At 41.0% G+C, this 27,558-nt stretch overlaps 1 protein-coding gene across 2 annotated transcripts; it reads left to right on the plus strand.

Moving 5' to 3' along the window:
• The first annotated feature begins 274 nt into the window (after nucleotides 1-274).
• On the plus strand, nucleotides 275-26,753 carry fgd (faciogenital dysplasia). Of its 2 annotated transcripts, XM_038722988.1 has the most exons (19): nucleotides 275-451; nucleotides 2,696-2,866; nucleotides 5,136-5,337; nucleotides 5,559-6,174; nucleotides 9,105-9,194; nucleotides 11,781-11,917; nucleotides 13,173-13,329; nucleotides 14,710-14,848; nucleotides 16,801-16,859; nucleotides 17,367-17,513; nucleotides 17,626-17,718; nucleotides 17,823-17,902; nucleotides 18,845-18,875; nucleotides 19,723-19,827; nucleotides 20,307-20,360; nucleotides 22,558-22,656; nucleotides 22,818-22,946; nucleotides 23,858-23,998; nucleotides 25,187-26,753. In XM_038722988.1, the coding sequence occupies exons 4-19, from the start codon at nucleotides 5,611-5,613 to the stop codon at nucleotides 25,430-25,432; spliced, it is 2,271 nt and encodes a 756-aa protein (XP_038578916.1). In that variant the 5' UTR covers nucleotides 275-451; nucleotides 2,696-2,866; nucleotides 5,136-5,337; nucleotides 5,559-5,610; the 3' UTR covers nucleotides 25,433-26,753. The 2 variants fall into 2 exon arrangements, with proteins under 2 accessions (XP_038578916.1, XP_038578915.1); XM_038722987.1 differs by lacking the exons at nucleotides 275-451; nucleotides 2,696-2,866 and having other exon boundaries at nucleotides 4,862-5,337; nucleotides 22,555-22,656.
• Nucleotides 26,754-27,558: the final 805 nt, after the last annotated feature.

Raw genomic sequence — 27,558 nt, forward strand, 5'->3', positions numbered from 1 at the left:
TGTCAGTTTTGGGCAGAGTTGTGTAATGAATTGTGTGTCGTGCTCAAAGCTAGATGCCATGGTAAGAGGATGCTGGGATGATCAGGCTCCACACACATCAAATGCACGTCACTTTGGCCACCGGGAGGAGGTACTTGGATCAGGTTTGGCAGGTGAAAGAACAGGTGCAGCTCCTTGAAAACACCTGGGAAAGGATAAGTGAGTGTGTGTGTGTGTGTGTGTGTGTGTGTGGGTGTGTTTGGGGCATAATGCAGCACTGAGCTTTGAAGGACTTTTTTAGGGTGTGTGTGTGGTTTGTTTGCAACAAAGACTAGTCTCAACTGCACACGAGGCAATTTGGCAAACTGGGAGGGCAGGATTTGTTTTGTTTTTGACTGGGTTGTGTGGGAGATTTTTCCGTTCACTTGTTCTTTGGACTTTGGATATGTGAAACTGAACAGTTGGAGGCAAGGTAGGGCTCTTTATTCACCTACTTTCTCGGAATATATTGTACAACTGAATAATTGTATTTTCTTTTCTATTCTGTAAGTATTATAAGCTTTAATGCTTAGATTCCCTTTTGATTTGAAACATTTTGAAGACCACTGTGACATGAATAATGTTAGAGATTTAATTTACTTTTATTTCACTGCGTATTTCTCTGGTGCCGGTGAAGGATGATATGTCGTGTGGTTTTATCCTTGGTTTGTGAGATCTGAATTAAGAAAAACTGTGAGTGTCAGCTCCTCCGTCTGCTGTGTCGTCAAGTTCCTGTTTTGTGTCAGGCAGTTTGTCACGAGGCCACTTTTTTCTCTCAGGTAACCAAGGCTGCATCGAGTTTCCATAGTCACCAGCCCCTATGCTTCCGTCTTCCAACGCTGTTTGTTTTTCCCAGGAGCGACCCCAGCCGGTCTTGGGTCATTGAGTTCTTCACTAGGCAGTCGTTTGGCCAAAGGACATGTATGTTGATCAAAGGTCAAGCTTTTCCTGTGACTCATCCCACGAGTCATCGCTGATTAAGAGATGGTTTTAGCAGAAATCACAGCGGGAGGCTCACAGTATTTCTGTTTCCAGGGACCCAATTCAAGGATAGTCAGAGTGAATATAAAACCTAACCTATTGTAGGATTTGTGGTCCTCAAACACAATTTCACATTTTTTTCATCTTTGTACTCTCTGGAGTTGAGAGCGCTGTTTACCAGCCTCATCTTTTCCCCCTGCCTGCTCTTATTCCGCTGTGATGCAGAGAACCTGCAGTGTGCCACATGGGGCAGGCAGCGTTACAGGACCCATTACTGACTGATTTCTCTCCTTCCACTGCCTGCAGCATGGCTGAAAAACACCAAATTAGATGTGCCAGGGCTCTGGCAGGTTTTCGTGCAATTTAGGGCTGTAATCCAGTTGAGAAAGAGTTGGGGTGACTACACTGAATCCATCAGCCTGAAGGAACAGAGATGTGTGGCTGTAGTTTGCTTGGTTATTTACATAATCTATTGAGGGACATGGACAGACACAGAAAAAGAACTAAAATGGCCAAAATAACAGACTGCCATGGAATCCACAATGAGTGCTTCTAGAGCACACACAGTAGACAAGAAGGGACACTCACATTGTTACAAGAGATGGATTTCATTTCCCGTGACTGGATTCTAATAACTTGTATCTGCAGCTGACTGTTAAGGCTACTGCCATAGTCATCATATTCTATGCTATATTTTGTCTCCCTGTCTGTTAAGTATCCATTGCATTGTGTATACTATAGGGCATATCATTTTCAGTTTTTTATTTTACCCCCACAAATCTTGGATGTTAACAGTGTTTAATTTGAACATAAAAAAAAATGGGTGACAATCAAATAAACCATTCACAATCGAAAAATCAAAAAAATATTTGTGGCTTGATTTGTCATCTACAGAAAAGTAGATGAATTTTGGTGCAGAATCAGAATCTCAACACCGCATCCGCAGCTGAAAATAGTCCTCAAGAAATACACGTTTTACCCCAGTTTGAGTAAAATTTACTAAAAACCTGCCTGTGACTTCAGTGTCTTGGTTCACTTTCACCACTCTTACAGCGTCAGTTGGTTTTTGTCTTTTCATGGGATTTGTGACAATAATGAAAATCTAGAATGTCGCCAGCCTTATACTTCAAACCAAACTGCTTCTTTAAATTGTGTATTTTTAGGTATAAATCCATAAAGACCAGAACAAGCTGGTTCTTCCAAAGACAATAACAGTCAGACTGATCAAACCAAAATCAGGCGTTCCAAAAGGACTCAGGATCAGAGTTAGAAACACTTTATTGTCCAATAGAAAATTGTCTTTGATGTGGCTTACACACAATCGCTCACTCACACACAGTCTATTTACAGACAGTGTCCAGAGAAGATTATGTGTAGTCAATCAGATACAGGCCTATCCGAGCGCGTGAGAGAAACCAATATGCAGCCTCTGCAGCTCTCTCTGCTGCCTCAGGCCGGGTGTCAGGATCGATGCTGCAGACATTCTCTTCTCCTTTCTGACCTCCATGCTGTCTGTCTGAGGGCGACATCCTGAAAACACACACTGAGCTCAAGGTCATTCACCTACAGTAGTATCCCTGCACACCACTGCATGGTTGTTGCCAGATTACGTTGAATTGTGGAATGTATGTTTAGATGAATCTGATTATATTGATTGCTACTTAATATTGTCTTTCTTTGTGTCTCTTTTCTCCAGACCTTCCTGCCTCCTCTCTGCAGTACCAGTGTGTATCTGTGGACTATCTGTGTTCTCCACGGCTGGTAAAGAAAGGTCCGACTCCCAGACAATGTCACGACAGGCCTGCCATCAAACCCCGGCCCCAGCCCTCCACCTCACCCAGACCGCAAACTGTACAGAAACCTCAAGGTAAAATACTGGGACAGAGTGTGGCCCCTTCAAGGCTAGTTTTGACATTGAGGCTGTCATTATAACTGAAAGGTACGGCAGGATCAGACAGCTGCTATTGAGCTGTCATTTTTTCTGCTCTGACAAACAGTCTTTTATAACATGTTACATGTCGGCTGTCTGGCCTCACTCTGTCACTCACACAGCTCAGTAGGTCACCTCTGCAAGAGCTGCTGGTGTAAAGTGGGCCAGTGGCTCCCAAGTGTTTAGGTTTGGGTATCATATGCAGAATGCTAAATATGAACAACATGTGTTATGTTGTGGGAATTAGTGTGAAACATTGTAGGACATCACACCACAGACTTGGCCCCAATATTTAAGTGGCTCACAACTGTACAAAGTTTAGAGGATTATTGGAAGAATGATCATCCCTCATTATTTATATCATGATTAGCATCTTAACACAGTTTTGTCACAAATAAAGGAAAAAAACAGCCTAATTGATTATTATTCTCCATAAAATTGTGAAAAATTCTAATAATACCCAGAGCCCAAGGTGACGTCTTCTTACAGTCCAAAACCCAAAGATATCCAATTTAGAATGATATAAAACATAGAAAAGCAGCAAATCCTCATATTGGAGGAGCTGGAACTAGAGAATATTTGAAATGTTTGTTTGAAAAGTGCCTGAAACAATTAATCGATATTGTGGCAATCCGCCATTAAAATTATTTTCCATTGACTAAAAACTTTCACTTCACACACCCAGTCACACCTCCATTACTGACGACTAACATTCCGTCATTCACCGGAGTTTTCGGCCCCTTTTCCCTTTTTAAAAAGAGTGACGAGTTTTCGAAATGGCGGCACTTACCACTACACCATTGGAGAAGGTTCACATAATTGTCATGCTTTCTCTACACGCTGATTCAGGTTTTTGTAGTTCCAATGATTGCAACTTTCAGTGCATCCAGATAGTTCCTGGCCAGCCAATGTCATCTGCTCTCTCAGGATGAGTTACTTGTAGAATAGAAGTGCTTGAAAAAAACATCTATCTAAAGGTATAGCGAAATGAACAACCAGTAATGAAAACATTTAAATGAAAGTATTCTGTTAAATCGGATATACAGCAGCTCTATCAAAATGGACTATCTTAAAAATGTGCTTTAAAAAATGAAACAAATTATATCAAGTCTTTATCCACTGGGCAGAAAGAGTGACCTTATTTTTAAGCACAATTCTAATAATGGAAGAACAATTTAATAATTGTTTTTTCCCACCGGACAGGAGGAACTTCCTCTCCTAAGCCTTTTTATTCTACTTGTCGCTAATCCTGAGAGAGTAGTAACTCAGGAACAGGGATCTTTTAGGGGGGCAGGAAGTAAAAATTGGACCTAAGTTCCTCCTGTCGCAATACAGGTACTGTAATGTAAGTTCCTGAGCCCTTAAAAAGCTTCCTAGATATGCATCTGCATTCAGAAAATGTTGAAGCATTTAACTACTTGACAAAAGGACTGTGATGCCATTTTTACATGTCCCTTTGTCCCCTATGATGACACCACAGTATTTTCTCTTTAGACACATGTTGCACATCACTTCGTTTAGCCAGTCCTGTTAAAGTAAGAGCATTTGTTTGCTTTCTATCATTTCATATAATTGAATTGTTTCTTTTTTTGGCCATACAAAACAAGTCCTGTCATTTGCATGTTTGCAAAGAAAGTTCTACTCAACCTTTTATCGGTGACACACACACAGACACAGAGGAAGTGCTGAAATTAACAACTGTAAAATCATCATCACGCTTCCTTTTTTCAGACATTTGGGTTTCCGAAAATTAAATATATGCAAATATACAGACTCGTCTGTGAAATCGTAAGCCCATGGCGTGCTGGCATGCATCAGGGCAGTGTGCATACTAAAGACAGCTTTGTCATTTCTCTGTGTGTGCTTTTTTTTTTTTTCGAACTGGGACCGCAGTGACTTACACACACACACACACTCTTCTCAGCATCCTGTTCTGAAATAAGGAAGTTGGTAGAAAACTGAAGCTCAGTGTTGGTCTCGCTCTGCGCCGCTACTATATGTCACTATTTGGATAGTATCTATTTCCCTGTCTTGAGGTTGATTTTTTTGTACGAAAAAGCAAACAGGTTTCACACATGGACTCAGCCATGGAGGTTTTTTCACTCGGATTTATACGCGTTACATGACTGTTTTTGCTAATCTCTGCAGCCTCATGTTTGTCTCTTGCTCTGCTGTTCTTGCCTCGTCTGGATTTCTGCATCTGTAGTGCCCCCTAAACCTGCGCACCTGCTCGCCCTTGGGCAAGACAAGAAACCTAAGAGGATCCCTCCAGCGCCCTCCAGGCCTCTGCCAGCTCCCCCTCCTCCACCTAAACCAAAACCCAGTCTAACCTCCCCTTGTTCAGGAGCACAGCCACAGAGAGAGGCCCAGAAGGTGGGGCTCCTCATCGAGAGGTTCGAGAACTCAAGGTAAGGCCTTTCGGGAGGAGATGTCATCAGAAATCTTGCTTGTCATTCCCGTCAGATTCATATTTTGATCTGTAATGGTTGGGGTATGTGGGGATGTGTGTGTCGACGTACAAAGAGTTTCATGTTGTTGACTTGTTTCTCAGGTGCTCTGGTTGAATTTTGTCGCTTGACAAAAAAAAATTTCATTTAAGCAGGTGTGACAGTGTTTTTTATTTTCCCAGGGTCCCCATCCTGGGTGTGCTCCCACGGTCCCAGCTGCACCTGTGTCTGAAAATGGACACTGCATCTGACATCACTTCCTCTTGCGGCCAGGACACCACGGCAAAGGTCGCAGGAGACTCCTCCCCCATGGACAAACTTGCACTTGGCACCTCCGAAAGGACTGACGAGGTGTCTGAACTTTCCTGTTTGGCCTCTGTGCACATCGATGGCTCAGGTGACGCCACACTGGACGACTGTGGCGAGGAGGACATGACACACAGCGTTGGTTGCCTTGACGATACGGACCGGGAGGAAGACTCCTCCCATGAGCTCCTGGACAATCCGGACTCCTCGGAGCAGAACGGGAAGATTCCTAACCGGGACAGTGGCATTGATAGCCCATCTTGCGCTGCAGAAGGGGAGGTGTTCCCCAACGAGGATGCCATCGATGAGGAGGATCATTACGACAGTGTCACTGAAACTGAGAGTGTGTCCTGCTGCGTTACCCTGGGCAACAAGCGGGACTCGACGCAGGATGAGGACAGTGACTTGGATGAGGGGAGCAGTGGAGAAATACTCTCTCTGACAGACACACAGACTGGGTATCTGACAGATGCACACACAGAGGCGCACAAGGTGAGTACTTTGATCATCATAATTTTCATGAAATTTCACGGCATATTTAAATCAAGCACATCCTGCAAGTTCAAAAGGTCCATTTCAGATAGCCAGCCATAGCCTTTCATGTAGTGGAAAAAGTAGCATGTGTCTATTATTATCTCAGCCTGGGTGAACAATTTCAAAGAATACCTCTGCATGAAACGTTAGACTCTGCTATAGCCAGGAACAAGTGACTGATTTGTATCTAAATACAGCTCTGCCATTACATAAAAGGAAAAATACCTGCCCACATGCTGTAACAGGAGCTTGTGATAAAATAGTCAGATATCTCCCCACAGCTGAGGTAAAGTTTCGGTTTTCTCTTGTCCTTCAGTTATTCTATTGATTGTAAACAACTAATACCTCAAACTAAGGTTGCAAATTCAGCGCATTTTCCTTAAGGAATAGTTTAACACGTTAACAATCAATAATCGATTAAGCATTTATAAGACGCATGTCTTTTTCTCAGTTTTATTTAAATAATTCTAGAGGTACATTAGTTGTGTGAAACATTCATTCATGAAGCACAAACAATTTAAATCAACAGAATAATAAAACAATAAGGCTTCTAGCTAACACTGACATGATAGTTTGTTGGGAGGACAGTGTTACACTTGTGGTTTTCACTGCAACCACCAGGTGCTGACCTTTCAAGTAGTACAACATTGATGTTGTGCTGAAGCTGTATTTTAAAAAGGTGTCACATAATTTACATTGAGCATTGTCCTCTTTTACAGAAGATGAAACAATATGAAATGAGAGGAGAATTGAAAGACAACAACAGAAACTCAGGGCAGAGTGGTAGTAGATTTATATAGCATTGCTGTCACGGTTGGTAGCAGAAGACATCTTTCTCAGTAGTGTTTTACTGCTGTAAAACACACCCAAAGCTAACATGAATTACACATGACTACACGCACGCCTCTGCTGACTGCCCACACCCCCACAGTCTTCTGGTGAAAGGTATCTCCGCTGTCCAGTGCTTCCTGATCCCAAACACTGCTGTGCAGAGGAAGGGTGTGCTGTTATGTCAGGGCTTCTGTGTCCACATAAATGTTTGTGACACTACAGCTGACATGTTGATGGCTATATAATTGCAACCGCGTCACAGAGGATGTGGGTTTTCAGTGATGTGCATTGCAAGAAGATAAGAGACTAAAAAAATGCTTTCGCTGACTTTGTCAGTACCATCCACTTTGCAAACAATGAAACTCCACTCTTGTTCGCATAGTAATAGCTGCCAATGCTAGATATTCATACAGTGCATAATCTGTGGTGAAAGTTTCAGCCTCGCATTTGTGCTGTGTGTGTAAGTAAAAGAAAGCAAGTGTGCGTGTGTGCGTGCCTGCGCGTATTTATGTGGGAGACGGCTGTTGTGAAACATGCATTGTTACAATAGGCAAAAGATTTTTCCGTGACCCTGGTGTGTGTTGTGTCACTGGGACTATATCAGCAACATTGTTTCTAATGTTTATTATTTTTTATGTCATCTTAGCTTCAACAAGTCATAGTGAGAGAGAGAGACTGATCTTAATTTTCACCACATCAGCTTAGAACATCAGTTTCATAGGTTACCAGTGACTAGAATAGAGCTGACAGTTATCTGCTCAAAATACTGCTGACTTTTGTCTCAGGCATAGGCATTAAAGGGTAGGTCGGTGCAGACAAAGCCTGATATAGCTTATTTCTGAATACCTTAGAGCTTCATTGTGGTCCAAAATCTACTCATCATTGAGCCACACATTGGACTGGGTGACATGTTCCTTCATTACAATGAACTCTGTCGTTTATATTGAGTCCATCCTCCATAGGCCTTACTGCTGTTGTAAATACTAGAGCACCAATAAACAATTTACTCCTGTTTGAGTAATGCTTCCTAAAATCTACACAGCCAAGCTATTTTAGGAAACTGTTTAGCCTTTTATAATAAAAAAAAACAAGACAAGAAGTGGGAAATGGTTTTGATTTATTTTATTTTTTTCAACAATGAACAAAAACTGTCCTTTCACATTTTGTAGGTATAGCATTGTTTAGTTAATAAATAATGGGCATTTTCACAGCATACACATACGACCTCTGCACTAACTGACCTTGTATTACTTTTACGCATTTCAGTAAGTAAGCACATGTTTGTAAATATTGACCCTATCATGCACCTTTCCCAAACATTGTCATTGTTTTCTGAACACTTCATTTATCCCATTTAAATATTATTTACAATATAGACCAGCAATAACAGAGTTAAATAAAATATAAATTACAATAGTTAGATAATTGCAGACTCTCCATGTTTGGCATATACTGTTTATGCATTTAATTTACCAAAGGAGTGCATCATATTGCAGTATGAGTACATAGGTGTAGGAGTATATTGCAAAGTATTCAATGATCAAGGCTACAAATAAATTTGACAAAGCAAAAATAAATAAAATAAAATAATAATAAAAAAAGTGTGTTTGGCATGCAGAATAGAAAGCGGTCTACTCAAGGTCTACTCACGACATGTTTTATCTAAATTAACCATTTAAAGTGAACCACAGTTTCTCATCTTGAAGACACATCATGACCTCCTTAATCCAACAGCCCTTAAATAGTTGGCAAAATAGTTGGTGTTTTGGTGAATAATGTGTTGATGTGGAGCTTGTTTAAAAGGACCTGCCTGTTATAAATAAACCTATTCTCTTAGTGCATTGTAATGTGTATAGATTATTGCTTTGTTGTTTAAAGTATGATTTGTGGCTGTAATATCCAAACTAAAGGTGTCATCTGCCTTGAACTCTGTGGTTGGTGAATACTGAAGAACTGGAAGGTTTCTATAGTAACATGATGGAGAGTCTGTTTGCATGTTTATATTGTTTGTTTTCATGCCTCAGACGTAATCCTTTGTGTCTGTCTATTTCCCTCAGTGCTCAGAGGCTCAGAAGCTCCTAAACATAGCCAAAGAGCTTCTCCAGACTGAAGAGGCCTACGTCAAACGGCTCAACCTCCTTGACCAGGTAACGTTGCGCTTCTTTTTTTTCTTTTGCGTGTTTTTTGGATGCCTCTGGTCCAAATTTCAACTCCTAAATGTGCCAGTTGTCTTAGTGATTGAGATCAGGGCTGAGCTGGATTAAAACTGGCACTGTGATCCACTGGACAACAACCCTTCCTCTGTTGACTGGATTGCTCAGAGTAGTGTAAGCACGATCGTGTGCGTGTGCGCGTGCATTTGTGCATGCATGTGTGTGTGAAAGAGAGAGAGTCTGTACATGTGTTTATATTTATACATGTGCAGCATAAATACAGCTTTGTCCCCACAAACCTGAGCATGTGCACTAACTGTGTGTCTACAAAGCAGCATATATTGGTGCATGCGTGCGTGCGTGCGTGCGTGCGTGCGTGCGTGCGTGCGTGTGTGTTAACTACTTGTATGTAAATCCTGAGGATTAAAGATATGTGTTTCCTGACTCTTAGCTGGGTTTATAATTAGAAAGCTCTTTTAAAAAACAGTTTGGGCTCAATGATGTGACCCGCCTTTAGCTGTTTTGGGGGAGTCAGACTTTCTTTTTCAAATTCAACTAGGGGCAGCTGTTGTTCATGGGTTAGAGTGGTCGTCCACTTATCAGAAGGTTGCTGGTTTCATCCCCGGCTCCCCCAGTCAGCATATTGAAGTAACCTTGGGAAAGATACTGAACCCCAAACTGTGAATGTGTATTTTTGTTTCTGATGGCACCATAGCCTCTGCCATCAGTGGGTGAGTGATGTAGTGTAAAAGCGCTTTGTGTGGTTGGAAAGACTAGAAAGGTGCTATATAAGTACAGACCATTTACCAAATAATACTAAAAATAGTACTGTAAACAACACTCAAACATCATGGTCAAGTTTTAAGCAGCATTTAATCTGGTTCTTACACTTTTTTGTATAAATCCCTACTGACAAAGTGTATGAGATCATATCATGAGTGCCGATCAAGACAATTTACCTAATCAGTATTAGCATCCAGTTTATCCAGAGTCAACGTGTTTGGAGCAGTTCCTTGTTTGATTTGATAAACAATCCAAAACCTAAAGATATTCAGTTTATTATCATTGAAAAGAAGAAGAGCAGTAAGCATTCACATTTAAGCAGCTGGAACACTTACATTTCGGTAATTTTTGCCTGAAAAAGGATTTAAACAATTACTCTGTTATCAGAATGATAACATGAATGAATGATAAATCACTTTTCTGTCAATGTATTCATTTCAGCTCTGTTTCCAATGCAAGATCTTTTTCTTATCTTCTAACTGCTGTCTCCTGTAAAAACTTGTTTGAGACCCTGATTTCTGTCTTCTTTACTGTCACTGTTCATGGCCACTGTGCTCTGTTGGCTCTTTTGTTGTTTTGTAAATGGGTTGTTGTATTTAATTTCACCCTCTATTTCAGCCTCTATTCAAGTTCACCCGTGTTTGTGATGAGAATTTACTCCCGGTGGTTGAGTCTTCTTCCTCTTTGCTAAGTTCATGTGGTAGAGGAGATGCAGAGCTGCCCTATCACAGAGCAGCTATGGTTTATTTGCTGCTGAATGTAGAGAACCCTCCCAGTTAACTTCCTGTTTTTGTCTCACCATTTTCACATGACGCTTGCTTCCATGGAAACAATAGTGCCAATCTGACAGGGACGTGGAAGGTGTTTGAAGTGATGGGTGAAGCACTGTATCAGTGGAGTTGAGATGCATCATTATGTTTGATTTCGAAGCTGAACCAGAAATTTATAAGACTGCTACTGCCTGATTAGATTTTAATTCCCGCTGTTATTAAGTTGTAATAGTGCTAAAATGATTACTCAATTGATCTATTAGTCTGTTAGAATGATTGATGATCAATGAATCAATTAAATGGATTCTCCAGTGATTTAGCACTCCTATAATGTTGTGGGACACACAAGAGAAACTATTTAAGCAACCGTGGATGAGCCTTTAGTTCCTGGTGTGGGTCAAGCTCCAAAAACACTACATTTCCCACAATGCAACCAATAGCATCTTTCATTGGAGCTTCCCTGACACTCCTTTTAGCCTCCACACTTCCTGTTTGGAAAGCAGGCTCTCTGTTATAAATGTATCTCTAAGCTGAGTTAACTCTGATGACATCACTATGACATCATCAGGGTTGACAAAGCTCCTTTAGAGCTACAAAGGACATAAAACAACTGTTTTCACATGCTGAGTAGAGCTAACCATGACTAGTAAACAGATTTTGACTTGTAAACTTGGTGGAGGTCCCCTGTCAAGCAAAAATGCCAATGCCAAATTGCTGGTTCCAGCTTCTCAAGTTGCTGCTTTTCACTGTTTTATATTGTTGTAAGTTGATATCTTTTAGGTTTGGACTGTTGGTCAGACAAAACAAGTTATTGTAAGATGTTACATTGGGCTCTGTGTAATTGTGATGGCCACTTTTCATAATTCTATTATTAGTTTTTCATGATATATTTATCATGTCAGCAGTTGTTTTACCTTTAAAACTCAAAACTAAACTCCTAAAGTGGTGTAGCCGTCAACTTTATATTTTGGCACATGAGCAGTTGACATTTGAGGGTTTTTGGAAACAGCTGTTTTTTTCTCTGCAGGTATTTTGCACTAAGCTCACGGAGGCTGGAATCCCTCAGGATGTGATTACAGGAATCTTCTCCAACATCTCCTCTATCTACTGCTTCCATGACAAGTTCCTGCTCCCTGAGCTCAAGACACGCATCACTGGAGAATGGTGAGGAATAAACACTGCAGTTCAACGGCTTTCCAAAAGCTTCAGCTTGATGTTATTGTAGAGATGGTTTGGCTCTGTAGTGGTCAGTTATTCTGTTAGTGTCGGCTGTAAAGCTCAGACAGCTAGGCGGCACTGGAGGGCATTATTGTCAAGTTTTCAGTGGTGTCAGGTTGCTAGGTTGTGTGTTTTTTTTGTGCGTGTCAGAGTTGCAGAATATAGGCACAGTAAGCAGGAAATTTACCTCCAGGGTGTCAACATCAGCCACCCATAGATAATGACTCCTCTAGAGGGCTGTGTTTAGAGAAATCACATGTCAATTAATAGTCCCCCTCAGATAATTTTCAGGAACTCATTAAAATGCATTGGCTCAGACGGAGAGACTTAAAAACTGGTACATACATCCAAGAGACATCGACACAGCAAGTCAGAAAAGTGCACAGTAGGAAGAAAGTTCTTAAAAAGGATTCATTTTTGCAATTCCCCCATAATGTTCCTGAGATTAGACTCATTTTTTATGAGCTTTCATTTGTTTCTTACTTCTGAAGAGTTACATCAATGCTTCCTGTCTTATATATAACATTTGTTAGTCTCAAAATGAAATGTCAGGAGAAAAGATGAAATAGAGTCAGCTAGCTAAAGCAAACCTTTAATTACCAACCTTGCTTCACTAAGTTGTAATCTGTAAGGAGATCTATTGTCCCAGCAGGTTTTGAGGATTTTCCCTAAGATTAAACTCCTAGCATTTGCATCTATAACAACTGATTACATAAACAAGTAACTTTCAGCTTTCAACAAAGATGTAATTGAACTTGTACTGAAAATATAGACAAGCCAAACTTGCCTTTAAAATGCTCAACCTTAAATGCAAGATACAGTAAGAATAATCAGCCAAATTTAAAACAATTGGGACTAGACTTTGATTATTGAATTTTCTGTTTTATGGACATCTTTTCTTCTGATCAGCTCCAGAGCAAAAAACTGTATATGAAATAAGAATGATTTAAAACAACAACTGTCTTGTCCATCGTACACAGTACAGTATCGTGTTTTTCCACATTGAAACAGTACATCATAACCATAGAATTACAATTGTCAATCAAGATTTTGTTCCCCTGCATCAAATAGTACTATATAACAGATATGAAGTTGTGAATTACTGATAGAAAATAGCACCTACTGTAAGATATTTTTGTCCTTAAAAGGTTTTGGGACTTCACCCTTGCATTAATCCGTTTGTTTGTCGTGTTTGCTGTAGGGACTCCAACCCCCGTATCGGAGACATCCTCCAGAAGCTGGCTCCGTTCATGAAGATGTACGGAGAATATGTGAAGAACTTTGACCGAGCCATGGACTTGGTCAACACCTGGGCACAGCGGTCGTCACAGTTCAAGAGTGTTGTGCAGAATATACAGGTCTGTGTTTGTGTGCGTTGTCTCCTAATTAGATAGCTCCTTCGCTGTTTGTCCATTAATTCGCAGTATATTTCAAAAACATTTCAACATTTCCTGTTAAACTACTTTTGACAATTGTTTTCTCATGCACAACTGCAAGTACTGAAAGAATCTGTTCACATGTATGTAAAAATTCCAGGGCTGATTTTTTGTCCAATCCAGCCCTGGAATTTTTGGCCGAGGCGGCCCACCAAAATCGGTCAGACACCCCTCGCAATACACCATACAAGACTACAAGACAAGAATATATTGTAATAGATCTACTATTTTGAAAAAAATATTTGTAGATTAAATATTTGATAGGGGGGTTTGGAGGTCCGAGGGCGGCACGGTGGTGCAGTGGTTAGCACTGTCGCCTCACCGTGTCTGCGTGGGTTCTCTCCGGGTGCTTCGGCTTCCTCCCACCGTCCAAAGACATGCGGCCTAGGTTAATTGGTGACCCTAAATTGTCCTTAGGTGTGAGTGTGAGCGTGAGCGTGAGTGTGAGTGGTTGTTTGTATATGTGTGGCCCTGCGATGGACTGGCGACCTGTCCAGGGTGTACCCTGCCTTTCGCCCGATGTCAGCTGGGATTGGCTCCAGCCCCAAGATTTTTAGCATTAAACACTTAATTTCCTGAATTGTGGAGACATTTTCTGCACCAATTTAAAAGGGAAGCACAAAATTCAGGTGGCAGGTGATAATTCACAATATACAAATATAATAAAATATAATGCAGTAATCAGTAGCTTATTATTATTTTTTGCTTAAGTTACTTTTTTTGCAAACACAGAGCTTCTATATTTACACTGCATTGCAGTGCACTACACAGGGTACTGCAGCTGATGTTGAAGCTACTGCTACGGCAGCAGATGTTGAAGCTACTGCTACAGCAGCAACCAGATTGGTTGTTTTTGCGCATTTGGCGGCCTCTGTCTGAAGAATGTTTTTTTATGGCCAGAAACAGAGAGCAGAGGGGGTGGGGGCTAGTAAGAGATGTGATTGGGTCAGCCCAATGTCAGTATAGAAAATTACCCAATGAACTGCTGTCCATGCTTTATGGGCCACTCGTTGGCCCGTTTTTTAAAAACAGTTATATAAATAAATAATGTATGTTACACCAACCCCAAAGGTGTGTCGGCCCACCGGGCATTTGCCAGGTATGCCAGATTACCAGTCCAGCCCTGCATGTATCTAATGATTGTTTATCACTAGTATACTTAATACATAACCAGATTTTTCTTTTCTGTTGCTCAATTAATACATTTAGAAGGAGTGTAGGTAGGGCCTCACTGAGCTCTACATTATAAAAATTGTTTTCACAATGAATCTGTTCAAATCATTTTTGTGTTTGAACCATCAGAAACAGGATGTGTGTGGGAACCTGACGTTGCAGCACCACATGCTGGAGCCAGTCCAAAGGATTCCTCGCTACGAGCTCTTGCTCAAAGACTACCTGAAGAAGCTGCCTGAAGATGCTCTGGACAGAAAAGATGCAGAGAGTGAGATATTAAACCCGCTGTTTACTGTAACACACACACATGGCTCAGTCACAACTGATCAACTGCAGGTTGCAGAGAAGTCTTCCAGTTACAGTTTTCTGTCTTCCTGTCAACCTTTTTACCTTTGCCAGTAGAATATTTATATAATATTTAATTTGAACTTTTCACCTGTACTTGTTTTGTTCACCGAAGTGTGTGTTATGTCGCATTTACTATAATATACTATTATGGTGTCATCGGTGTGTCTGTAAAGCAATTACCTCAGTCAGTCATTTTGCATATTAAATTAAATTGGAAAATAAGAAATGCCTACATTACAGTGCTCTGATTAAGATAAAGAGCAAATTTCTGAACTTGGTTGGACTAAATTTGTGCTGCCATTCAGCTTAAAGTGATGCAATAGTTAGATGTGGCATAAATACAAAAAAGAGGGGAAAACATGTCTACTCGAATTGATATTGCACAAATGAACATTTGTGGTTCTCCTGAGTTATATGGCTCCATGACTGTACAAGGGCAGGAGGAGATGTAGTAGAGAGCAGTGGGAGCCTGGAGGAAAATAAGTGAAACTGGAACTCCTGGTAGGCTTTTAAATGAAACTGTCAGAGCTGTCGTACACAGAGTCCATATCTGTTTAAACTGCAACAGCCACTTTTTTCACCCTGACTGTGAACAGTGGTGGTTTGTGCCTGAAAAACAGAAACTGCTAAACCCCTCCAGAGGTCAGAAGGAGCCAAAAATTCACTTCACTTTGTTGTATGTGAACACAGCCTGCTTGATAACACTAACCCTCTGTGGATATCACTGTTTTCTGTTCCACTGTTACTTTGCACAACTCAAAACCTTGTTTGGGTGCCAGTTGATGAGATTTAGCCTACATGATAGTATGATTCACTGTTCGGCTCCGTGATGCTAGATGTCATGATCGAGAGAAACTTAATATGTCAAAGGTTCCAGATTAGATTAGATTCCAGAAACTGACTTGCATCAGTCCTTGCTTATTCATCACGGAAGAGAAAGGCCCACAGAATTTGGCTTAACTGACGTTTAAAATCTAAGTAGATCTTTTTCACACAATATTTGTAATGTTGGAAAATCCACCTTTATTAACATAAAAAAGAATGTGTACAACAAAATAAATCAAATTAAATTAGGAGTTCCTCTTTAAGATAAACAGTCCTTATATTGTGTGGAGATGAGTACCTTTGCCTCAGTAATGCCCTCATTAAATGGTTAATTGAATCTATCTTAGTGATAATGGCAGAAAAATCTGCATCTCCAGTGCCTCTTGTTACACAGCCTGTTAGACAACTTCATTCCACCCTGATTCTTCAAATAGTGCTCTGTGTGTAGTTTTATATACTGCCTGGTGGAGATAGACTACACACTTAACGTCAGTGCGTCACTCTGTATGCCCAAAAAGTAAATTTTGCATGATCTGATGTCCTCCCACATCCCTGTGTCCATTTACCTGAGCGTTAAAACTTCACCAATCCGTGTTGTTTGGAGTCTACTGAAGGGGTTTATCTCATCCACTCCAAGCTGAAAAGCAGTTTGTCACAGTTGTTTTGGCCTCATTTCCCGCGGCTGTGTCTCTTCTGTTTATGTAGGCCATGATTAAGATGTCTGACTCAGGTGCTCACATGCATTAGGACAAGGCTCTCTACTGGCTAAAAGCCAGCCTAATGTATACAGTGTGTTCAGTATTAAGCATTTGATCATGTTCAATTTGTATAATATAGCTAGTGCAACACTCCTGACAATCCTTATGTTCCAGTGAGGAAAAGTGTGTGTGTGTGTGTGTGTGTGTGTGTGTGTGTGTGTGTGTGTGTGTGTGTGTGTGTGTGTGTAGAAGAGAGCAGGGCAGTTGTACTCAAACAGCATTTTCTTGTTGTTAATTTTGGATTTTATGCAAACATGCTTACATTTGTACATGTGAATGCTTGTTACAGAGGCACTGGAGCTAATATCTACTGCAGCTAACCATTCAAATGCAGCAATCAGGAAAATGGTAAGACTTTGCTCAACACCATACTTCACTCTTCTGTTTCTTCTTTTGGTGTCACCTCTTTCTTAACTCTTTACAATAATCCTTTGCTGTCCCATTGAGCTTTAAAAATACAGCTTATGTATTACCCAGTCAAAGAGTTGCTGATGCTGTTCTGTCAGTCAGCAACATTGCAAGTGTTAAGTCTGAGGGAGTGAACAAGTTGAATTAGTACAGACAGGAAGTTGCTGTTTCCTGCCTCGAGTTTCACAGCTTGAGCCTGACTGACTCTTTTTAACACTCATCCTCTTTCCTGTGTCTGGCCATGTTACTCGTATTTCTCACGTCCTTCAAACAATTTAAGCAGACAAGTGTGTTTTATGAATCAATAATGAAATAAAATACCTGCTTTCTGCCTTACTGGAAAACCCAACCAATGAATGACAGTCTCTGGCTTAGCTCCATCTGTCTTCTCACTCTAGTCTTTTCTGCTTCTGCTTTCCTCATCCTCCTGTTGTCTAATGGTTTCAGGAGAAGATGCACAAGCTGCTGGAGGTTTATGAGAGGCTTGGAGGAGAAGAGGACATAGTTAACCCAGCCAATGAGCTAATCAAAGAAGGACATATCAAGAAAATGTCAGCCAAAAATGGAACAGCACAAGACCGATACCTCTACTTGGTGAGAGGACTGACTAAGTGTTAAATGAAAGAAATATCAGACTGCTGGGGGATCACTGTGATTGTTCTTTTGTGTGACCGTTTTGTGTGACATTTTTCTGTCTCTGATCTAGTTCAACAATATGGTGCTATACTGTGTGCCTAAACTCAGACTGATGGGACAGAAGTTCAGTGTCCGAGAGAGGATTGACATCGCTGGGATGGAGGTGCAGTTATGCTTTTTTTTCTGTTAGATGTCTTTTGTTTTCTCCTCTAGCATTTTAATTATTTATTCTGGTGGGTGCAAATGTCCTCTGTTTCTTGACCTCAGGTGCAGGAGAATGTGAAGCAGAACCTTCCTCACACGTTTGCCATCATCGGCAAGCAGCGTTCACTGGAGCTGCAAGCCAGGTAAAGACATTTCAATTGCCAGAGAAAACAACACTACAGACGCTGAACTAAAATTTGAGACTGTATAAAATAAATTAGATTTTATGTTAATATGAATACATAAAGTAAACTATATAAATGAACAATTCAATTGTGAAATGATTTAAGGAATTATTACAATTCAAGTAATTACTATGAAATGTTATTTTATTATTATTATTGTGTTAACAGAATTGCCTAAAAAAGTACCTGGTGACACTCCTATTATGAAAAATGGAGTCACGTGTGACCTTAGAAAATGTGACATAAATTAAAAGTATTATATTTTTTTTAATTGTATTTTGGTATGGTATTTTAACTTTTGAAAAACAGAAATTAAATTTCTATAATGAAATAAAAATTTACTCCAGTCTAGCAGGCTTACCAGCTGCAAATTAGCTATCTAGCTCCTATTGGCCTGTGTGTCTTTTTCAGTCAGAGAAACATATTTAAAATCAAAACACCCCAGAGGTAACTCTGAATTAACCAGTTAACTGCTGTCATTAATGCTGGCTCTTTACTTTGAGGCTGAGTGATAACCAGAGCTCACAAACCAGCTTGGCTAGTTAGTTGGCTAGGTAGGTAACGTTAGCATGTTCAATATGCTGAACAACTGCTACTGCCAGCTAGCTCCTGTTAGCTGTTACCAACTAGCTGCTATTGTAAATAGACAGACACAGTAACTAATATATTTTGCTTATCTTCACAATTCTGTACATGCTACCTACCTAGCCACAAACTAAACTGGTTTGTGAACTCGGGTTATAATTATTTATTTCAAAATATCTTATTTGAACACTTTGGAGCTTCATACATTCCATTGAGTGTGTAATTGCACTATTTGAGGTAATGTGAATAGTCCAAGACATTTAATTGTGATTTGTTAAGATAAATAATCATCATGTACTTTTATTTGTTTTACAGGACAGCTGAGGAGAAAGAAGACTGGATTCAGGCAAGGATCACACATGGTTGCATACATATACTAGTCGCACACCCACGCACATATGTGCACACTGTCTCTGTCTCTCAAGCACACTTGCAGCATTTTGGGCCTGTGCCTTTGGTTGTTCTGCTTTATTAGAGAATTAGAAATTAGCAAAGATTTCCTCCCCTCACTCATTAAGTATTATATTCTGTAATAAAGACCCTCGTTATTGTTCATTTAGCCCATTATAGCAGAGTAAAGCTGATTAAAACATTTTGAAAGCTGGAAGAGGAGGTGGGTGTACTACAGAGGGGGTTTGGGAGGTTTTACGTGTGTTTTGAGTCTATATGTAAGCATGAGAAAGGGGATGAGAGGGATCATTCTGAAAAGCGAAGGATAGTGGAATGTAAACTTGAAAGACTTTGGAAAAAGAAGGAAAGGTTTTTAAGCACTGCTAGCCTGGCACATCTGTGGACTCTTGACACTGGGCTTGAGGCTGTAGCCGTAGGACCATGGTGCTTTTGGAGCTGTGATGTCAGAGCTGCTGTCATCCGTTTGGTGCGTGGTCAGGCGAGACAGCACACCACAGACGCTGTCTTTGTTCGCCAGTCAGGCACTTTAGTCACTTTAATCCTTTTAAGCTAAGTAACAGACTCTGTAGGATACATAACACAAGATTAGAGCATTTTACATCATGCTGTAATTTTGTAATTTAGCATATTTACTCTGCTTTTTGTCTCATGACAAAGCATAAATCCCTTCAGATGCAGAAGTGTCTGATCAATAATCTCTCTTCTTTTTGTTTTTCCCTCACTTTCTTCCGTGATCTCTCCACCTCTCCTCTCCTGTCCTCCAAATCTCTTCTGTCTCACAGGTGATCCTGGCAACTATCGAACGGCACAAACAAAACAGCGAAACATTCAATAAAGCTTTCAACAGCTCCTTCTCCCGGGAAGATGACCACCTCCCTGAGTCACCGGTCAGTCTCACTCTTCCTTAATCAATTGGTTCATTGATCTGTCAATTAGTGGGTCATCCTGTTCAATGAATCATGGTAGGCTAGTGGTACACCAAACGAGTTTGTCATAGTCTGGTCTTTGTCTGCCCGAACAGCTCTCCATCTATGGATGTGGTAGTATAATACACACAAAACACACACATAAAGACTCTCTTTCTCTCGATCCCTGACAGTTTGCGACACGTAGCGTCTGTGAGTCTCTTCTCCCAGAACTCTCTCATGACCTAATAGGGAAAGCCCAACTCAAAGTGTATACAAAACTCTTATGGATCTGCTTTGACCCACTTTGTGCTGGCTGGAGCTGGACGCTGGCCAAACGTAACTTGACACAAAGCAGAGGACTAGATTCAGAAAGCCCAGACTGACACCTAGTGGTAGAGATATCTGACAGCAGGCAGAAGCTGCCGATGCTCAACATTTTTTTCCCCCCTTCTCCTCAGGGTCCCTGGTGCAACACATCCATCGACTCAGATGGTGAAAGACTGCATGAAAGGGTAAGGTACTACTGGTTCACACAGTGTGTTATTAGATATATTACCATAAACAAGTGGTGTCCTTAACCATTAACCCTTTAGGGGAACCCAGGGCAGAAATTAGCTGTGGGCCCCTATTGACTCCCCCATTTCTCCCACTGTCTGTGTATTGTGTATGTATTAGTTAGTTATTAGTGATTAACTTGTAACTTGATTAAGCCCATATTTATTTTAGGAATACATACCATGTAAATGCATTTAAAACTGAAATAATACCCTCCTAAAACTAGATTTAAAGTCTAAAGATGGCACCTCAAGATTATGTAATGACACAAGTGTCAAGACCTTGAGAATGATTTAGTTTATAGTGTAGTTTACATTTTGAACACTTTTTACCAAAATAATTTGCAGGTAATCAAATTACCGTAAACAAATTATCACATGTTGAACCCGAAGCCCTGGGGCGTTTTCCTGCTTTGCCTTTGTTTATTTTAAATATCACGTTAAATGACTGTGTGATTGATCTGATTTGAAAATGCAATTTGCAATGTAAGCGCTCTGTACCTAACCTAGAGGGATTATAGTGCATTATCAGCAGCTCAGTTGCATTTTGTTTTAATCTTCTGCTTAATTTTCTATTACCAAAAGATTTTCTGAGCTGCTAGAAGACTGCAGTTAATGTAATTACAGGGTTAGGGTTTTCTTCTTTCTTCTTAAAACAGCAATATTTGTGTGTGTGTATAACTAGAGTAACTCCAAAATAGGACATAGGCATTGTTGCAGTTTTAAGCTTTGGATTTACTTTAAAAATCATCAGCAGGAGCTGGTAGAAGTGTCAGGAAACAATAGGTAATTAATAACAGGTGTGCCAGCTGATTGCTCACGTACATCTCTGATGAAGAGATCTGATGAAGTCACAGGCCAACACTGCTTGAATGATCTCATTTAATGTTTTGTGTATATGGGCTATTGATATGTGTCTATAAGCAGGGTAGGTATGACATCATCAGCCTAATTGATGCAGTCAGCTAGCACACCTGGTATGTATTAGCCTTTACCTGTCCCTGATGATGGTTAAAGGCCCTGCACACCTGCACAGGTGTTTTCCGTTATTCTGCCTGATTAGAGCTCTGTTCAGGATGAAATTGGGCGGAGCTATCCTGGGAATTATGTGAGGTCGAGTTCATGTACTATTTCCTAATCCCATTATTACAACGATAATGGGGGTGTTGTCCCACCAAGAGACACTAAGAGAGTAAAGGAGATGTCAGTCAATCACAGTCTGTACACGCCTATGCAGTCAGATTGAGTGATGCTGCCATTCATTTCTTTGTGGAATAATTAATAACTTTGCGGACTGCTGTTTTAGCCCACTAGCCATGCTAGCTCCCGCAAGCTCCTGCAGGTTGTTTTTACAACCCAACCCAAGCTATTTCCTGTCCCACCTACTTTTGGCCACACCACACGAGTGTATTTCACTATGTGGATTTCCGTCTGAGCGCACCATGAGAGGCTAATAAAATGCAGTGTGGGCAAACCAAGGGTGTGTACGGGCTAAGTAAAATAGATAGTGTGAAAGTGCAACAATAGCTTTTGTTCTTGTCTCTTTTTTTGGAGTGAACCTACTCTTAATAAATCAAATAATTTGGCTGATATATTAAGCTTAACCTATTCTGCAGCTTTTGTAAAAATCAATTTAAACAATGAGCTCTCACAAAAGATGCTGGTGCTGTGGCAGAGGTTTTTGTGGTGGTCCTGAAAGGTACATTGATCTCTGGCTGGATCACTGAGGTGATAATAATAATGCTGGCTTGACTATAGCAATGGATCCATCTGCATCAAAAATCAGTTTTATCCTCATTGACCAGCTTGCTGCAAATGGACAGAAAGCTCTCATGTTATTTGTATAAAAGAGATACATTTCACTCTTTGTCCCACAATGCATCTATTAATAGCAATCTGACAGCCTGGACTGATGTGGACACCTCCATCTGGTCTCCTTTCTAGTTGTCTTTTAGAGAAGGATAGTGTGTCACTGTGGGTGTCTGTCTGTGTTAACACAAAGGAGAAATGGAAGACAGGCAGCCAGACAAACAAAGGGTGAAGCAAGTCATAGACATTCCTTTTGGTTCAGTTTTGCTGAAACTGAACTGACTGAAGACCTTGATACATGACTCCTATGTTGTGTGTTTTTTTCTTTTGTTTTTTTTTCCAGAAGACTTCCAGGAAAAAGGAGAAAGAGAAGCAAACGTGTAAAGGCTGCAATGAGAGCTTCAATTTCACCAAGCGCAAACACCACTGCAAGTCCTGTGGAGCGGTGAGCACAGATGAAACAAGAGAAATGAAAAACTGTTTGGTAGAATGTAGAAATTAAGGGGTGAAGAGAGAAGTCAGGGAACAAGTGGAAAAGTTCTTTTGGACAATTAACTGTTAACAACTCTGAATGCCGTCTCTCTTTCTCTCCGTGTCCTTCTGCAGGCCATCTGTGCAAAGTGTTCAAAGACCTTGGACAACAAAACGAGCCGAGTGTGCCCAGAGTGTTTCGAAGCCAGCCTCAGCCTGGAGAATCTAGGCGTTACTGAACAGAAAAGGAAAGCTGCGCCTGAGGTGAGACACACACTTGGAGACAAACAAACACACACACTGAGAAACATTTAGCAGCATGTGCATAATAGTTTATTTTTCTGCCTCAATTCATACCAGTCCAATGAGATCCATGTCTCCCAGTATATGAACAGTCAGTATCATCCAGGGTTCAGCTGGCAGATGGCACTGCTAGCAACAAAAAGAAAGAAAGAAGCACAGTAGTTTACTTATTAAGTCTCTGTTGAATACTAAAGTCCTTGTGTTATCTGAAATCGTTGTGCACACACAGAAACACACATTATACATGTGCATTTACACACGTTCATATTGAAAGATCAACTAATCCCTCTTTGATAACTATTATTATAATGAGATCTCAGCTTAAGGTCATCTCCGCTGACTCAACTGTCTGGCGGCTTCAGGTGTCTGTGCTTGTCTGTCTGTGGATGCCGTGCTGTCTACCACTGATTATACTGAAAAGTTGACAACTACGCCAGTCATTTATATTACTGTGGAAATTGTCTTTGGAATTATTCAGGCTATTGTCTTAGCAACATGCTCATAATGGAGGGGAAATGCCTATCTGCATTGAGATTAGTCACCACATGGGGGAGATGTAAGCCACACAGGAATTAGACAAGGGGCAGCAAGAGCTTGAACACCTGTCCGTTTACAAATCTCACTGTGTCCTACATTGTCGTTACGTAAATGGTGAACAGCGGAAGATCTGCACTGTCATTTGCTCATCAAATTCAAATCCCCAAAATATGACGCAGATTGATTTTCAGATCAGTAATGATCATTATTTTTACAGCACATTTCAAAACAGGGTTACAAAGCGATTTACAAAATCAAGATACATGCATACATACATACATACATTAGCGATTGGCCTCTTCATATTTACTTCTATATTATCGTCATCTTTTCAGAGACAGACATCTCTAACGGGGGAGAACTGCCTGCTATGTGGACACCTTCAAGTGCAGGAGAAAGGGAAGAGCTGGATCAAGATGTGGGTGGCTGTCACCAAGGCTGAGCCACTGGTGCTGTACTTGCAAAGCAGTGGACAGGTAAGAGTTCAACACACACACACACACACACACACACCACACACACACACACACACACACACACATACACATCTCTAGTATGTGTGTGTGTGTGTTTTTCGTGTTCATGTGTTGTGATCCAGCGGTTAATTACAAAATATACCCTTTTATCAGTTTTAGGATTTAGGAATTACATATTTTATGCCCTTTATTTCTTTTACTTACTTTAATTATCACTTTGATTATATAGCACGGGGTTCACCTGTACATTAAGCATTGCACAAATAAAGAACACTAAACATTGCACAAATAAAGAACACTAAACATTGCACAAATAAAGAACACTAAACATTGCACAAGTTGCTCCACATGACCACATAACCAATGTGCTTCAGTCATCTCTTTTCTGATCATCTTGCTACACCCGTCTGTTTTTTCTTTACGTCCTGTCTACTTCTCCTTTTTGAAGCAGGACATCTGTACAGTGTAGCGCCTGTGCACATCAGTGAGTGTGAGTACTTCAGATCTATCCAATCCTCTCTGTGCCAGGTTGTCTGTGCACTGTCTGTGCTCTGTAGATTTGGGCCAGGAGGATTTGGTTGTCCTGCATCTGACCTCAGGTATAGCTGCTGCTGTCAGTGACGCCGCTCCACTGCGTGACTTGGTTTTAGTATGCATTGACCAGACGAAGTGAACTCTTTGGATTTACAGTAGTTCCTTGAAGTCTTGGCTCTGTGTGTAGCAATAAATTTGCTCGGAACGTCCCAAAGACTTGTATTTAACGAGAGGTTTACATGCTTGCCTAAAATAAAAAGATTTCCAAAGCAATCATGTTAGGAAAGCTTTTTGCTGGAGACTGTGATTCTCTGTCGTTCATAACGGATGGCACTGGAGTGAGCCTGTTAAAACCTCCCCGGTTTCATTTCCAAGACTAATATCCCAATCCCATGGCAGAAAGCTGCCATTCCGAAGATTAGGATTAATGGGAGTTGGATGAGCTTTTCCTGATTATACAGAAAGAAAGAGGGGGAAGGGAGAGAGGAGGACAGAGTTGACTATACATGCCTGGTGGAATATATTCTCCTGACAAGCTGTCACTTGCTGTATTGACAGTGTGTTTCATCTTTCCTTAGTTATGCCTGTTTAAAAGAAACCCAGTTACCCAGTACCGGATTTCTTCTGATCAACTTGTTTTACTCATTTCTGTAGGAGTCCAAGGGGGCGCGGGTGGTGCCTCTCCCGGGGTTTGAGGTGAGTGTGGTACCATCATCGGCAGGCGAAAAGTCAGAGGTCAAGCACATGCTCAGGCTCAGCCACACCCAGCAAACTTTCCTCGTAAGTGCCCAAGATGCAGAACTTCAGGCCAAGTGGGTGGAGGTCCTCTCCAAAGCTGCCCGCGGAGAAACGCTGACAGATACATCAACGAGCCTGACCGAACACAGGAAGAGCCAGTAGCGACCATGTTGGAGCCACCGGACTCGCTCCCTCTCCCTCCCTCTCCTGTGTATAGAGCACACATTACTTGAATTCACTTTACCTTGGCACTTTTTTGTTAATTTTTTTGCCCCCTTTTTGAAAGGACCACTCAATCCTTCCTATGCCACTTCAATCTTATCCTCATGACCACACAGCTACTCCTTGTTCTCTCTCTCCATCATTTTGTCTCTCTCAAACACACACAAAAACAAGAAGGACTACGCTATCAAGCCATCAACACCACTGTATGTATGTGTGGTTAGGATATTTTATTTTCGTTTTCAACTGCCGGAGAGGACTAAATGTTTTATTTGTAATATAGCTGAAGAAAGTTCCTGTATGATTTTTTTTTTTTTTTAAGATGAAGTTCCTTGTACATGTATAAGACTGTTGTGAAGCATTAAATGTGTTTGTCTTTCCTTTTGTGCGCAAGTATTGTGTGTGTGTTTGAGTGCGAGTCCCCTCCTGTGTTTATTAAGTATTGAATGTTAGTGTAAGAAACCTGCGCAACCTCTCTGTTCTCTTCACTCCTGCTAGGGACTCAGTGGCAGTTCAGTGGGTATTGTACAGTATGTATACTATAGTGCGATGTAAGGAAACAAAGAAAAAAATAAATTTTAACTTAAAGAGACACAGATGTGTACGCTTGTGGCTGGCCACCTGATGCTCCCACTGTCAGCTCCCAACAGACCCTCTCCTCATACTTCTCTTATCTATAGTGGTAATAATTCTCTTCCATCGTTGTCTTTTTGGACTCTGAGACCTCTAATCTGAGTCTGATCCATCACATTTCCACTCTTCCCGGTGAGTGTACACAGCCAGAATGGGATCACGTGGCCTCAATTCTGACCCTCAGCTGCAGGTTCAGTCACTCAATATTTCCACTTGTACATGCTAAATAAATCCTTTCCATGTATCTCTCTCTCTCTCTCTCTCTCTCTCTCTCTCTCTCTGGACATAGCAGTTGTTTGCCTGCTTCTCTCCCTTTGGTGATGTGATGGAAACCAAGTACTGTAAAACTGTTATTTCTGCCTTGCCCCCCATACCCCGCTCCTATCAGCACCAGCCTTCAAGCAAAAGTAGCAAAAAAAACCTTCTCATTGGATCTCTTTGTGCATGTAAACTCATTAATATTTATGTACCGTGCTATGAAACCCTTCCCCTGTCCCTCTTTTTATGCTCCAGCATTCATTCTTGTCGTACTGTAAGTGAGCAGAGTCCGCATTGAGTGTTTTAAACATGGATTGTGCGCAGTGGAAAAGCAGTCAAGCATATCATCAATAAACAGATGTTCATTCAGTGCTTTGGTGATGTGATTCATTCAGTACCACACTGTCCGACAAGATTTTCCCATGTCATGAGTTTCTCTCTGCAAATGTGTAGGCTATCTCTATATGAAACATGCACAAGCCCTACAGATATATTTTTGCTAAGGGTAAGGGAAAGACGAGTCGCAAACATAGTCATTGATGTTCATTCACACCAGCAAGAGATCTTGTATTTATCACACAAAACAGCATATGAAAACTGATAAATGACTGATATTTGAGTTAATATGCTAATGAGATGTAAGAGGTTAATGACCATGTAGCATATACACCATCTATGCAAATACATTTCTGTGTGCATGTGTACATGTCATCTGCCTTTCACTTCAGGTTTATTTACTCATAACTAAAAATTGTGTTTAGGGTGGGTTTGGTATTCACTATTCACTATTTTGACTGAATCTCTCTGTGTACATGTTGTGGTGGCAGCCCGGCTGACGGTGAGTGTCCTGGTTCCTGGTCCTGAGCCCAGCCAACGACCCGCACCTGCACCTCGTCAGCCACCTCCTCTGCCTTCCACACCTGCCAGCAATCAGCCTCATCTCCCACAGTACTTCTACCCCGGTTCTCCACTCCATTGCTGCTTGATCGTCGTTGCTCCTTACCCGGTGCCACTGATCACCCCAGTGCTCGTAAAACCTGCATGATCTCTTTTTCCCTGTTCTTGGTTTTCCCTGAGTCACTAACTCTTGTGTTTGTTTGTCTGTCTGTCTCTCTCAAGGTTCATTCACCCTCATCCTCAGTCAAGTCGGCTGGGCTCGCTCACCTGCCCTCTCC

The sequence above is a fragment of the Micropterus salmoides genome, unplaced genomic scaffold (genome assembly GCF_014851395.1).
Source record: "Micropterus salmoides isolate LMB-PRFRI ecotype aquatic unplaced genomic scaffold, ASM1485139v1 Ms_hic_scaffold_16, whole genome shotgun sequence".
NCBI lineage: Eukaryota > Metazoa > Chordata > Actinopteri > Centrarchiformes > Centrarchidae > Micropterus > Micropterus salmoides.